Raw genomic sequence first — 15976 nt, forward strand, 5'->3', positions numbered from 1 at the left:
ATCAAGACGGAAGATGTCGTAGGGCTTTTGCACTTAATTATTTACATAAATGTGCTGTTGCACAAATGTGATATTGCACTGCAGCTGTGCAATATCATGCCTTTTGAAATCACCATTTGAAATCTGTGTACCCATTGCGGTGCCTTACATTTCTCTGAGGAATGTATTTCTAATCGCATAAATAGAAATTCTTTTGGTTGTTTGCACGGACGAATTTTAATGAAGCAACCAAAATTTTCAAATGAATTAGTTCGTTTTTTTTTTAACCGTCACCCATATTCGGAAGAGTTTCATTGAAAAAATAAGAAACAAATGCATCTTTTGCTCTAGCAAGCTTTAATGCAGAAAATGACAGAACAATAAATAGCCATGGCATTTATAGTTTTATCGTTTGCAGACAAGTATATCATAACATTAATCCCAAAACACGATTTACAAAAAAAAAATACCGAGCAAAGCTTGGTTTCGTGATATCGTTCATTTAAATAATAATAATCTAATACTATTATTGTGGCATTCTCATTATTGTGAACAGGTCTGTCTTGTCATCAATTTTTCATACTGATCAAGTCTCTGAAGGATTAGTCTGCTGTATCCAGTGGTGGATATGAAGCACTGTAAACAATAGTATAATGTAACACTGCCTACTTGCTGATGGATTACTTCAATTGCACTTTACACTGAAGTGACTAAATCAACACACAAACCTTCTATATCATTGTTTCAGGATCATGGGTCGTCGATTTACAACAAAGAATACATTTCATCCAAGATTGGATAGACAATGGGATCCCTCCATGCTTTTGGATCTCAGGGTTCTACTTTCCTCAAGCTTTCCTGACTGGGTGTCTCCAGAACTACGCCAGGAAATATGTAGTTGCGATTGATTCAATCAACTACGGCTTTGAAGTAATCTTTAACTTTGAAACCATAATTAGATTTTATAGTATTGTCTTCAGTAGGTTTTGATCATTGTATGATTCCCATAGCGCATTGTATGATTCACGAAGATATGCAAAAACTGTAGGAGCTCATTCTACATGTAAAAATAATGAAAACAAATTACATAAACATGGGTTCAGAAATGCTTCGTTAGCAAGTTACGATTAGCGTAAGATTTCACCCGGATTTCAACTCACTATATAAAATGAGGTCTTCCTAAAATTCTGGTAATGTAGATTAACGGGCGAATTCAAATCGTTTCTAATGGTTTTCGACCTGATAAATTTAATAAAACCGTTCCTAGAAATCATTACAAATAATCTCTTAAAACTAATTAGCAATAGATATGGATAAACTGTAAAGGGACCTGCACAGTCCTGCATAAGAGAATAAATTATTAGAATATCCTTGCTCAGGTGCTGAGAGAGAGACCGACCAAGCGACCAGAGGATGGCTGTGTTGTATATGGACTCTTCCTGGAAGGTGCACGTTGGAGCCCTAACCGACACTGTCTCACGGAGTCAAGGGCAAAGGAATTGTACACAGGTGACGATCGATGATTTACTCAACTTAGACGCTTTGTTTCATTTGTGCTTCTTTGTACAAGATCTCCTTAAGATTTGGATAGTATGATAGAGTAGCCGACTCATGTGCATCATTTTTGCTCCTTTTAATCATAATTAAATTGGTAAATACCAATTTTACCAATTACCAAATACCAATTACAATACAAGACAGAGAGAGACAGACTTATATACACATTCCATAGAACTAAATTATTTGAAATGTCCCCTTATTACAAAGGACTAAAATTTTACAGAAAAATTGCAATGTCTCTATCCTCTTTGCCTCAAGAAAAGTTCTCTCTAAAATTAAAAAATATCTTAATAGAGAAAGAATATTATTTAGAAAATAATTTTATATATATATATATATATATATATATATATATTCACTGTATTTATTTTATCACTCATTATTTTTAAAGTGTTTTATGTTTTGTAAATTATTTTATTTTAGGATAAGAATAGCTACATCTAGCTTTATTTATTTTAATATGAATCAAATTATAACCTGTATCTGTACCATTAGAATTTAATGTTTTACACACACACACACACACACACACACACACACACACACACACACACACACACACACACACACACACACACACACACACACACACACACACACACACACACACACACACACACAAAATATATAAAAAAATAATAATAATATAAATATATTGTATCCCTATCGCGCATAGGGACGTGTGAAATATTGTAAACTATGTATTTTTTTAATAAAGCATTTTTGAACTTGAACTTGAACACACACTGGATCACTGTTTGTGTGATTAATATTGATTATTTATCAATGAATTATTAATTATGTTTATACATTTTTTTAGGATAAGTATATTTTAAATTATACTGACGAGTCACCTGTTCATTGTAGATTTTATTTACTACAATTATGTAATGTTACGTGACAATAAATTTCTGATTTTAATGCTAAGTAGTGATTAGACGTTGTTGGGCATTTTAGTTCATTTTTCAGAACCTGCGTTAATTGTTGTAGACTAATTGTTTCTTCCTTCCTCACTCTTGTCTTCCATCAGTTATTAATTGCATCTCTTTCATTGAGTTGAAGAGCCTCAGCTTCATCTTTGGCTTGCTTGTAAATACACAACAAGGCTGCTCCAGGATAGTTACACCTCCACTCACTTTGGCTTCTGAGAAGGGGAACATATTCTGCAGCTGAAAAACACAGTTCTTATCGTGACTTTCACCAAAGCACATACTCTTGGCTTGCTATATCAAAGTGCAATTTATTTCCTCAACTGTTTTAATTTTTAGCAATTTACAATTTTTGAATTTTTGTATTTGATGTCCCAGAATGTTTCCGAATTGTTTTCTCCACACTATTGATATCTGTTGTCAGGAAAGTAAATTTATTGTTACACTGTATGGAGAAACCTTTTTTTACTTCGCGAGAAGATAGTCCCACATATGAATGTTTGACAAAGTATTACTTTACAATACAGTCTTAAATTATGGAATTTTTGTAGTTACTAGTTTCAGAGCAAAGCTGGTCCTAGATTTTGGTTATATTTTTCTATTTGAGTTAAAGCAAGGTTTCACATTTAGATCGAACAGTATACTTGTTTGTGTCCATAGTATGGGTTTTTCTTATCAGACTTTAAAGTCAATTTCCTCTCGTGAGTTTGAGCCAACATTCTCATGTTCACTCAGTATAGCCTATACCGCTGTGAAGTGCTCGTACAATTTTTATGACACAAACGTAAAGGACGCACATTACTTTATTAAATAATATCAAGGATTTTATTAAATAATTAAAAGAATTATCTATCCTTACAATTTGTCAGTTATTTATAAAATCTCTCTTTGTTCACATCTTCTCACACTTTCACTCTATTTTTTCAGAAATTCCCCATTCATATAACACCTGATATGCCCGTGACACAGGAATAGCCACTTTACAACTATATAGATCTTTCTCTACAACCAATTCGTATTACATATCAAATATACTGTTCAGAAATGTTTCTAGATTCTTTCACGCTTATAATTTCTTTAAAGCACACCCTGTCAGTTTAAAAAAACTCTATCAGAGAGTGGCTATTGCAATTAGGCGTATCAGAGGTGACATCATTATCACTTCTGGGTCCTGACCCTTGACCACGACTATCACTATAATAGTAATTATAATAATTAGTAAATCATAATAATAATTACTAATTGAACACACACACGCGCGCGGCGCACACACACACACACACACACACACACACACACACATGCATGTACAGAAACACACACACTCTCTCACCTCACTCCTCCATAAATGGATTATTTAGTTTAGCCACACATACCATTTTTATTTAATTTGTTTTGCCACAGATTGTATACAAACAATAACTTACACAGTATAATTCAAGAAGCAATAGACATATATCCCTTTATCTTTTTTACTTTATTCTTACTCTATTACTAACATATCCAGCGTATTATTTAGATTTTATGTTGGCGGCTAGATGCAACTAGGCATATGCACAGGCAGATTGCCCATGTAGGTTTTCCAGTATTGTTATATTTATTGTGCTATTCGTGACACTTATCGTACATTTTCATCTATATATAAGCTGCTGTATATATATATACAGGGTGATTCGGTTAGTGTTACCGGCACTTTCTGAGCTGATTGTACTATAAAAAATAAAGAAAAAAGTTCATATTAACATGGGTCCGGAAAATGCTTCCTTACTGGGTTATGGCCAATTGAAGATTTCACCAAAAATTGTGTGCAGGAGGTCAAATGATGATTTGCCGCGTGTTTATGAAAAAAAGATATTTATAGGAGGTGAATGCAACTTTTTCTAACGGATTTTTAGATGAGAAATTGAATAAAGTTCATCTCATAGCTGTATCTCATTTAGTTTTTTTGTTATACTACAAAAAAACAGAAATAAAATAATTTTGAAAACACTTTTTTAAGGTTTAACGGACAATTATTTTGTTAAATAGGCATTGAAGACCCACATTTTTACAAAGAAACTTGCAGAAAATTTAATTCTGAATAAAATTATGTGCCACACGGCTATTAACAGCGAAGTATTAGTTTCTGGAATTTAATTTTACAACAAACATTCTACCAAGCAAGAAATACGTATTTTAGTAAATAAACACCGTAATGTAATGATATAAGGTACACAAATAATTGATTAGCATACAATTGTAAATACGATTTTAATAGATTAATGCTCAACTAAAAAAAACAATAATACTATTACTTTTTAGGACTATCCAAATGGTTACATCATGTACCTACATATCTTTGTCACGTTAGCTTTACAGAAGGTAAATTATGTTTTTATAAGTTGGTATCACAAATCAGCTGTTCAACAATACACTGCAATTTATTGAGGAATCCAAATTATTTGTTACCAATTCTGTACTAGTTTAATGAGTGCAATTTAATACAATTAATTTACTACTCTGTTTGTTAGTGAAGTGTATTTTAAAGTTACTTACTATCACAATTGCAATGCCTTTGTTATTTACAACGGGAAGAATATGCCGACATGGTATTTGTCTTAGGCGTTTGTGACGGAAATGCAACCGATGCTACTGCAGAATACCGAAGACGATTTCCTAATCGCAGAGTTCCAAACCCAAAAAAACGATCAGTGGATCATTTCGTACCCTAAGAAAAACAGGTAATCTTCCTAGTATTAATAATTATTGGGATCGCCCTGCCCAGATTAATGTAGATATGGAAGAGGCTATAATCATGGCTACTGAACGCAGTCCTGGTGTCAGTACACGGCGTCTTTCTAGGCGATTCGCAGTGTCTCAGTCTGAAGTATGGAGAACTTTGCGCAAAAAAATAGCATGTTCCCTTACCATAAACAACAAGTTCAAAGTATTCAACCAACAGATCCTCCTCTTCGATTGGAATTTTGCAACTGGTTAATTAGAAACCGTCAACATCATAGAACCATTTTATTCACTGATGAAGCTCAATTTACCCGAGATGGCGTCAACAACCTTCACAATGAACACACTTGGGTAGAGGGAAATCCACATAGTACAATCTGTGCGCAACTTTCAACACAGATTTTAGTGTAAATGTATGGTGTGGACTCATTCATGATCGATTAATAGGACCATTCATTTCTCCGAGGACATCTAAATTCCCGCATGTACCTAGAATTCCTTACAGAACAACTACCACTATTATTAGAAGATGTTCCCATTAGCAGCAAGGTGCAATATTATTTATCAACATGATGGTGCCCCTGCCCACTTTTCCCATAATGTAACAATGCACTTAAACGAGCAGTTTCTCGGGGCGATGGATTGGTCGCGGTGGACCACACACTTGGCCACCAAGATCACCAGATATAACTCCATTAGATTTCTGTATATGGGGTTGGATGAAGAACCTGGTGTACCAGGAAAAAGTAAATACACGTGAAGAGTTAATAAATCGAATTGAAGATGCCGCCGCACAAATCAAAAACAATCGTGCAGCGTTGCGGAGGATAACTCGATCAATCAGAAAGCGAGCTGCTAAGTGTATTGAAGTACAAGGACTGATTTTTGAACACCTGTTATGAAAAGTGGTATGTTAGTATTATAAGCTTTAGATGAAAAACAATAATTTATTTAAAACTTAATTTAAATTGCATCCTAATAAATCTTATGTGTAGGCTACTCTATGTCATTAAAAATGCGGTTTTCCTTTGCTTTGGAATTTCTTGCTTGGTAGAATGTTTGTTGTAAAATTAAATTCCAGAAACTTAATACTTCGCTGTTAATAGCCGTGTGGCACATAATTTTATTCAGAATTAAATTTTCTGCAAGTTTCTTTGTAAAAATGTGGGTCTTCAAATGCCTATTTAACAAAATAATTGTCCGTTAAACCTTAAAAAAGTGTTTTCAAAATTATTTTATTTCTGTTTTTTTGTAGTATAACAAAAAAACTAAATGAGATACAGCTATGAGATGAACTTTATTCAATTTCCCATCTAAAAAATCCGTTAGAAAAAGTTGCATTCGCCTATAAATATCTCTTCATAAACACGCGGCAAATCATCATTTGACCTCCTGCACACAATTTTTGGTGAAATCTTCAATTGGCCATAACCCAGTAAGGAAGCATTTCCGGACCCATGTTTATTTGAACGTTTTTTCTTTATTTTTTATAGTACAATCAGCTCAGGAAAGTGCTGGTAACACTAACCGAATCACCCTGTATATATATTATATAGCTATTATATATATATATAATAGCTATATAATAATAGCTATTTCATCTAAGAAAAGATTGTATATGTACTCTGCTGGAATAAATGTTATTCAGTCATTCATGCATTCATTTTTTGTGTAATTGCTTTGTGAAATGGTGCTGTAGAAATGCTTGGCGTGTGGTGCTGGAGGTGGGACACGAGGTGGCTGCCAGGTGTGTATGAGAGTCCAGTGTACAAGGCACTGGTGCGGGCCGGCACCCTGTCTACTACTGGCCACTCCACCAACTGTGTGCTCACCATGTAATTGCCCTGTGAAATGCTGTTGTAGAGATGCCTGCCATGTGGTTACTGCCGGAGGTGGGTCACGAGGTGGCTGCCTGTGGTGTGTATGAGAGTCCAGTGTACAAGACACTGGTGCGAGCCGGCACCCTGTCTACTACTGGCCACTCCACCAACTGTGTGCTCACCATGTAATTGCCCTGTGAAATGCTGTTGTAGAGATGCCTGCCGTGTGGTTACTGCCGGAGGTGGGACACGAGGTGGCTGCTTGTGGTGTGTATGAGAGTCCAGTGTACAAGACACTGGTGTGAGCCGGCACCCTGTCTACTACTGGCCACTCCACCAACTGTGTGCTCACCATGTAATTGCCCTGTGAAATGCTGTTGTAGAGATGCCTGCCGTGTGGTTACTGCCGGAGGTGGGTCACGAGGTGGCTGCCTGTGGTGTGTATGAGAGTCCAGTGTACAAGACACTGGTGTGAGCCGGCACCCTGTCTACTACTGGCCACTCCCACCAACTGTGTGCTCACCATGTAATTGCCCTGTGAAATGCTGTTGTAGAGATGCCTGCCGTGTGGTTACTGCCGGAGGTGGGTCACGAGGTGGCTGCCTGTGGTGTGTATGAGAGTCCAGTGTACAAGACACTGGTGTGAGCCGGCACCCTGTCTACTACTGGCCACTCCCACCAACTGTGTGCTCACCATGTAATTGCCCTGTGAAATGCTGTTGTAGAGATGCCTGCCGTGTGGTTACTGCCGGAGGTGGGTCACGAGGTGGCTGCCAGTGGTGTGTATGAGAGTCCAGTGTACAAGACACTGGTGCGAGCCGGCACCCTGTCTACTACTGGCCACTCCACCAAATATGTGCTTACCATGTAATTGCCCTGTGAAATGCTGTTGTAGAGATGCCTGCCGTGTGGTTACTGCCGGAGGTGGGACACGAGGTGGCTGCCAGTGGTGTGTATGAGAGTCCAGTGTACAAGACACTGGTGCGAGCCGGCACCCTGTCTACTACTGGCCACTCTACCAACTATGTGCTCACCATTGAGGTGCCCTCAGAGATGCCCCAGAAACACTGGATCAAGCGTGGTGTCGCTCTTTTCTGTGCCCTTGATTATTGAACACTCAGTTACGGGTTTAATAAACTAAATATTTTGGCTGTTTATATTATTTTTTAATTCATTCCAATGGCAATGTCTTTTTACATGTGAGTACAACATTATAAATGCTTCGATACAACAATGCATAAACATGTACAGCAAGAAAGTAATTATAAATATAATTTATAGTATCTCCAAACAAACTAGTCACAAATACTAACTTATAGTATGTAATGTAATACAGATAAACTATGTTATTATAAATTTGTCTAAAACGATAATAATAACGTACCACACAATAATAGATATATAAATATGATATAATAATAGAAGTTATTGTATTTACAGTTCAAAGCATTCAAAGGAACCTCAATAATTTGAGCTTTCATATATACCCTATTAAGAGTAACATAAAAAACTGGTAAGAATAAAAATATCTTAAAATTACTTTTCTAATAATAATAAATATATGGGATTTTCCAACAAAAAATAAAGTTTGACCGCCATATTGGAAAATGGTGGCAGGTTTTAAAGGTTTGATGTACCGGTACTTCATTTTAAATGTCTCCAAAAACAAGATAAAGGTTCTCTTTTTGAAGCTTGCTGCAGAATTATAGTTTCCGAGATATGTATATCTTAATTTAATTAAAAATTGTGATTCAATGTTTATTAAAATTAAATTTGGCTATTGCCATCGACACAAATTTAGTTAATGTAAATAAAAGTCGTTTGAAAGGTATTTGGTCTTCTGATAATATGTTAGTTTGGTTATTTAAATACATTATGTGACAGATACGGCCAAATAAAAATAATTGAATCATAAAAAGTAAGGGCTCTGTGGTGTAATGGTAGCACATTCACCCGGCAAGTGAGAGATCCGGGTTCGAGACCCGGTGGGGCAAATCCTTTTTGTGATTCAATGTTTATTGAAATTATATAAAATGTAGGAAATTTAATTTCTAACAAAACGATATTAATGTACAGTAACAAGAATAAATAAACAAGTTTACCTGGTAATGAAGTAAGTCACATAATAATGACAACTTAGCAATAACAATATAACACATATAAAAGAATTACCTGTCGATTGATAGAAATTAAAAGTGGAAATTTAATGTATTGATACAAATGGGGACATAAAGAAGGTATCAAATAGTTTAGTTTAAAGAAGCCTTTAAAAAAGCACTGAAAATATCAGCACTTTTCCAAAGAACGTCATATCACCACCACAATATTTTCAAGATGTTGAAATCGATATATTAGGCCATGCAACTCACAGTTGGTACGAAAATGGCACCAACTATTCATCTAAGAATAACAAGCTCCCATGGCCTTGTTCCATTAAGTAATCTAACTGTAAAGAGAGTGAGGGATTGAGTAAGCGAGTGTGTGAGTGAGAGAGGGTGGGAGGGGAGGGGCAGAGAGGGAGGTGGAGGGAGAGAGATTTGGGATTGAACAGAAAGGTCAGGTTGGATATTCCTCTTCTTAAATGAAGTGGAGTATTCCCATGGACTTCTCAAAATCGAGTTGCAAATTGTTTTATTATCAGTTTGTTTTGGTTTTGAATACTGGGGTGTGAAAACTGATACTGTAATGAACTCTTGACAGTGACTTCCTGATTTGAAAGACCCTTGGCAGAAGAGGTTAGGTTCCGACGCCTGTGTGAATAAGTGTAGCGTGTAGTTTGCGAAAGATGTGCAAGAGCCGTCCTGTATTGTAACTATTGCGAAACTGTCTCGCTAATAACTAGACTAAGGAAACAAGTTATGGTTGTGTAATGTAGGCGTAGACGAGTTGGCAGATATGCTAACTGAAAAATGTTTTACATGGCCAGACTGAACTGTGTGCTTGCTACTCTTTTTGAGTATCTGAAAATATACTGGTATAAAACGTTTCTTAAAGTCCGCTTATGCTAAATTATTTTTAATGAAACACTTCTACTTTTATGATGTTCACACAATGAGAAATACGGTGTGAGAAATGTCTAGTAGGGTAAATAGGAACTAAGATACTTGTAGTGCTGCCACATAGAGAAAGCCTGAACCTTGTTCCAAGTTATCAACGGATGAACTTTCAGATTATACCATACTAAATCTTTTATAGAGAATTTTAAGTAAATATATGTTTTCAGGTGAAATAGTGAGAACTCCGCTTATGCCTATTCTAGTTAGATAGATTAAAGTATGCCAGGATGGTGTGCAATGTTGAGATTGAGGATAATCCAGCTAGGGTTTTCTCTCTTCGACAAAGCATGATTACCAAGTGGCTGCCAAACTTGGCATTTATTCATTTAAAAGGAGCGGTCCCAAAAACCTAAGCACATCATCCAAAACTAGGGCTTTGTGTGCTCCCCATTGAGTTAATGAGAGAATTTCAGTACATTCCAGCTCGTTCAAGAAAATTAAGAACTGCTCTAACTTACCGATGAGCTCTCTGTAAGGTATCAACTGACTTTTAACCATCAAAAACTATGTGCTCGACTGTCTCCTTGTACTGCCCATACATCCTACAAAAAGTGTCTCCGTCAAAGACACCTATCCTGTGAAGGTGCTTTCTCAAACAACAGTGCTCTGTAACAAGACCTTCATACGTTGCAAAACACCTCTCCAACTGTAATGCCTCTAAGGAAACCTCTATGAAAGGAGAGAGCAAAACGAGCTTGCACATCTTTAGCTCCTTTATGGTGGCCATCTATCATGATACTGTCCTTTGTCCTTGCCAGACCTGACATGGGAGTCTCCTGAATATTCCGCAGAATGGCTGAGGTCTTTTGCCCTTGCCAGACCTGACATGGGAGTCTCCTGAATATTCCGCAGAATGGCTGAGGTCCTTTGCCCTTGCCAGACCTGACATGGAAGTCTCCTGAATATTCCACAGAATGGCTGAGGTCCTTTGTCATTGCCAGACCTGACATGGGAGTCTCCTGAATATTCCGCAGAATGGCTGAGGTCCTTTGCCCTTGCCAGACCTGACATGGAAGTCTCCTGAATATTCCACAGAATGGCTGAGGTCCTTTGTCATTGCCAGACCTGACATGGAAGTCTCCTGAATATTCCACAGAATGGCTGAGGTCCTTTGTCATTGCCAGACCTGACATGGGAGTCTCCTGAATATTCCGCAGAATGGCTGAGGCCCTTTGTCATTGCCAGACCTGACATGGAAGTTTCCTGAATATTCCGCAGAATGGTTGAGGTCTTTTGCCCTTGCCAGACCTGACATGGAAGTCTCCTGAATATTCCGCAGGATGACTGAGGTCCCATGAACTTCAGTGATGAAGCCTTCTTTCCCTATGTATCAGCGATCTCATTACATCTAATTCCTGTGTGTTCTGGGGCCCACCACAGAGTGAGATTGTTGAGTCTATCCACCTTGGACACAGCAATGTAGTAGTAATTCCAGACAATGGGATAATTACACACACTATACACATGAACACATTAATGTTATAAACTTAATACGAGTACATTAACGTAATGTAGTGCAGAAAACAATATTCCTGCTGAATTTTCAGCCAAAAGACAACATTGAACCTGTACATGCAGCAGAAGATAAAAATAGGTCGTACTGGCCAAAGTGTCACATAAACCATTCCATAAATTTATATCCACATACAAAATAAACATAATTTCACATGAAAACGTAAATGAACAATCAGGGTGGCCACTCAAAACCTCTTTTCGAATTCCCTGTTTTTTCTCGGTTTTCCCGGTTGAAATGTTTCCAAATATCTAGTCTATTTCAAACCAAATAGACAACTGTAGTACTGTATTTAACCCTTACGCCAAGTGCAACGATGACGTTTTATCGTCACTAGCAGTATTTGCAAGAAATGCAACAAAGCTGCGGTGCTCTAGCATTTGCGATATGCGAGAAATTCGGTGACGATTTTATCGCTATCATCTATTTTAAGCTCCTTAGTCTTTATCTCTGTGTCTTTCGATGTGTGACATAACATTGTGTATACCTAATAACTTTCCTTTCTGTGATTTTTAGAAAATACATGTATCCAATTCGTAATTACAAAGATAACAAATAAATACCAACACAGGACTACCCTGAGGCAGACTGCAGCGCAGTATTGCGGGTCAGAGGTCTTGCGGTGGACGAACTTTTGTTACGAGACAATGATTTCGCCGGTACACAAGGTCGGTTCAGTACAATTAACAAATAAACAGACAATGCAGACTCAGTCACTTAGTCAGTTAGATTAAAGTCCAGAACTACGAAACAACAAGACATAAAGATACTGATGAACGTTGGACTATTTGGTTTGAACCGTTCGAATCGTCTGAACGATCCTCACGTGTGTGTAAAAGTCGTTCCGGTAAATAGTTGACGGGAGAACTGACGGGGTTTCAAGCCGTCGTCCAACCAATGCCGCTCTGACGACGCAAACTGATGAGCGTGGCTGATTCGATCGGCTGGCCGCCTGCCGTTTGTAGACTGGCAACATTAAGTTACGTTTACACTGGCAAGTCAAGTTTCGAGAGTATTTGAACAACTAATGTAACATAACAACAATATAAGCAATTTTACACACGAGAACTGTCGCAATTACTTGCTACAGTTGTATCGCTGGTTGTTCCGGGAGTCAAGACGAAGACTGTTCACACACGACAGTGATGTCTCGGCAATGTTTATAATTAAAATTTTAATCGCCGACACTGTTCTTCAGTTCTTGTAACCAACTGTCCGGCACTGGTTGCGGCAGCTCTCGCAAGAGCTCTTGCGCCCGTTTAGACTAACGATGTTTAGTTGGACACAAAACTTGCGCCATTTTATGCCGGTGTAAACGCAGTTCAGTCGAGATTTGGATGTGACCGTTATATCAAAACATAACATCACTTCATTTGTTTTAACCTTAGTAATTTGATGACAATCGGAGCGTGTGTGAGGAGCAATCGTTGATAGACCAACCGAGGCCTCGGTCACGTCACTAGCGGTTAGCTGTGGGCGGTGAGCGCTAGATTGGGCGGGGACTTAAATTTTAATGTTTGTGTTGTACACATGGGGAACACCCGACACTAGCCATGGCATAAGTGAGCAGCAGGGCAGTACTACACGATGGCGCTTCACGCCGCCAATTCCAAACATTAAATGTTTCTCCTACCGCTCAACCTTCAGCTCAATCTGTCATTACTGTGCAACAGGACGCAAACGCCCCCTTCTAGACGTTACTTGTAACTAACCCACTACTTTCTTCTCCAAAAGATATCTTATTAAGCTTTGTATAATTCCAACTGACATTCTGATGTACTAAAAAACCGGAGCTGCACCTCTTATCAAACCGTCAAACATTATATTATTCAACGAACCGAAGTCTGAAGCCTGTTTATAACATTGTACATTTTAAGCCTGTGCTATCTGTCTAATACACGTTTAATCAAAACACTATTTTCTTCAAAGAATAAGAGTTTTGACAACTTTGTTCGGGGACCCTTCTTCGGCGACCGAATAATACTTAAGTAGAAAAAACCCATTTGTATCGTGGTTACTACCTCTCACCCGCTTTACCTCTTAAAGCGCACCACTCGTTTAGTGATAAATTCAGAAACGATCGGTCGATCGATTTTAATTGTACAATGCATTGTTACATTTTTGGGAGGGGGGCGGAGGCTTGCCACGGCACAGGAGTAGAACTAACTAAGATAAACTCACTACACTAGTGGAGGTAACCTTAGAGCAACCGGCGTCAGATGTAGCTCACGAACATATGTCGATCTTCATTCACAATTTCACGAGCCACGTCGCGTAAAATACGATGTTTCGTGATTAATCAGTTCTTGTTTCAAGAAGCTGTAAAAATATGTCTTGATTTTATAAGTTCTTGGAGACGGAAAACTTATTTTTGAAATTTTCCCAGTTCTCAGAAAAATTCCCGGCCTATTCCCGGGTTTTCCCGGTCCGTCAAATTCTCGTCTTATTCCCGGTCGCGTGGTCACCCTGACAGTGTACGTTTATGCTTTATGGAAACAAATCGAGTCATTTGGCGAAAAATCGTTTACAATATTTAACGGTGAAACTGTGTTAAATACCACCATAGATTTGTTGGTCAAATAGTTATGGACCAACACTACAGACATTGAGAGGTTTGTAAGTATTTGTTTGAATTGTACTGAAAGAGTAATCCTTACAAAAATGATGCCCAGTGGATGAATGAGTATAGTTGCAGAAAGTCTACTGGATAATTATAAGATATAAGATTTTTCAGGGCGCTGGGGTGGACCTCTTATGGCCCTAGATTAAGGCAACCGTCTGTGGATTAAGAAACCGCTGTTTCGACAAGCTCTTATAGAACTCTCGCCTATGCTTTGTTATCGCCTATGGCATTCCTAAAATAATTGATAGTCGTTTCTTCGTGAGCCCCTTGAGCTCATTATGGAGGTATGTACCATATTTCCTGCCCCTTCTTTCGTGGGTTTTGCTAGGTGTTGATAAGGTATTCTGTACAATTAATTTATATGGAGGAATCTCTATAAACTAATTAAGTTATAAAGAATAAAATCCGGTCTGTTAAAATTTATTTTCTGTCTAAGATATTATTTTCCAGTATTATTGTAGGGTTTGCCTTGTGCTCCGATTAAGAAAATGTATCAACGAAAACCACTTTCGACCATAAAGCGTCTTTTTCGGCTCTTTTCATTTACCTTCGATCTAACCAAATTCGATTACCTCATGTGCAAACATTCACGGCTTTGTACAATGAGGTGGTTTTTAAAACAGCGTTCAATAGTATTTTCATTGCATTGATAGTTTATTGATCATTGGTGCAATCTACATTTAAAATTAGACAATAACTTCTTCTATGCAATCTGCATTACACTATCTAAATCAGTGTGTTTCTGATGAAGGGTTCTGGAAACTCGGAAATTAAAACATAAACACTAGTTTATGCTGTTCTGTTTAAGCTTTAAACTAATATACACGTTTTTAGGGGGATAAAAACACTTGAAAACGTTATTTTTTTTAATTCTACTACTTAACTTCTATTATAAAAATTACAGAATTACAAAAAGAAACGCTTGAATTACATCAACTGTAATAGGGTAAAACTAGAACATGTAAACACAGTGTTTAATAATAAAATAATTGCATAACCTGCATTCCACCTCTTCAATTGCATAAATTATAAGCTGAATCAAATCATTGGAAAACATAAAGAACTCTAGTAGTATAAGTGAAAACAATGAACTTTTTCAAATAGAATTCACTACAGGCTTCACAATTTTCTTGAAGGGAAGAGTAAAACCGCAAAGAAAATAAGGAATCGTAATTTCTAAGTTCTTTTTTAGATATAAAAACCAATCAATGTATAAAAGCTTAAAAACCGTAAATTCCATTTTAGTTGTCTTACAGACAGGAAGCCTAATTGTGGTTAAGAGAATTGGGTGTTCGGTTTGTTCAACAGGATCGGTTTGTCGGAACAGAACAGCCGGTAGAACTGCCAAATGCCGCTAGCCAGGCAAACAGTCTCATACAAAATTGTATTCAATTAACTATTTGTTTCTAAATGAATATGTAAAAACAATTTAGGAGCAGTGTTTGGAAAAGGTTAGGTGTTTATTATAATAATCCAGTGCCAATTAAATTGGTTCGTAAATAATAAGTCGTCAATGTAAAAGCAACCCATGGCTTTCTTCTACTAGGTTGTAAAAATAATAAACTTAACCAAATGTACAAACAATGTTGAAAAAGTAACGATTATAATTAAATGTATTGTAGAGAAACCTTTAATTTAACCTTGTCCTGAACTTTGGGAATCACGGTATTTTAACACAACAATACTTTAAAATACTATAGTCTTTACTAAGATCTACTGAAACAAAGCAATTAAGGCATTTATGGCCTTCTAAAGGGTGGATTCTTTTAATGGGC

General features: G+C 37.2%; 1 protein-coding gene across 1 annotated transcript in view; it reads left to right on the forward strand.

The window, feature by feature from the left end:
- Window positions 1-8166, forward strand: part of LOC124358520 (dynein axonemal heavy chain 1-like) — a 61345-nt gene extending 53179 nt beyond the window's left edge. Inside the window, exons 23-25 of the mRNA XM_046810816.1 lie at window positions 728-909; window positions 1359-1488; window positions 7905-8166. Of these exons, the coding sequence (XP_046666772.1) occupies window positions 728-909; window positions 1359-1488; window positions 7905-8122 (530 nt within the window). The 3' untranslated portion in view covers window positions 8123-8166. The remainder of the gene's footprint in view (window positions 1-727; window positions 910-1358; window positions 1489-7904) is intronic.
- Window positions 8167-15976: the final 7810 nt, after the last annotated feature.

The sequence above is a fragment of the Homalodisca vitripennis genome, chromosome 3, assembly GCF_021130785.1.
Source record: "Homalodisca vitripennis isolate AUS2020 chromosome 3, UT_GWSS_2.1, whole genome shotgun sequence".
Lineage (NCBI taxonomy): Eukaryota > Metazoa > Arthropoda > Insecta > Hemiptera > Cicadellidae > Homalodisca > Homalodisca vitripennis.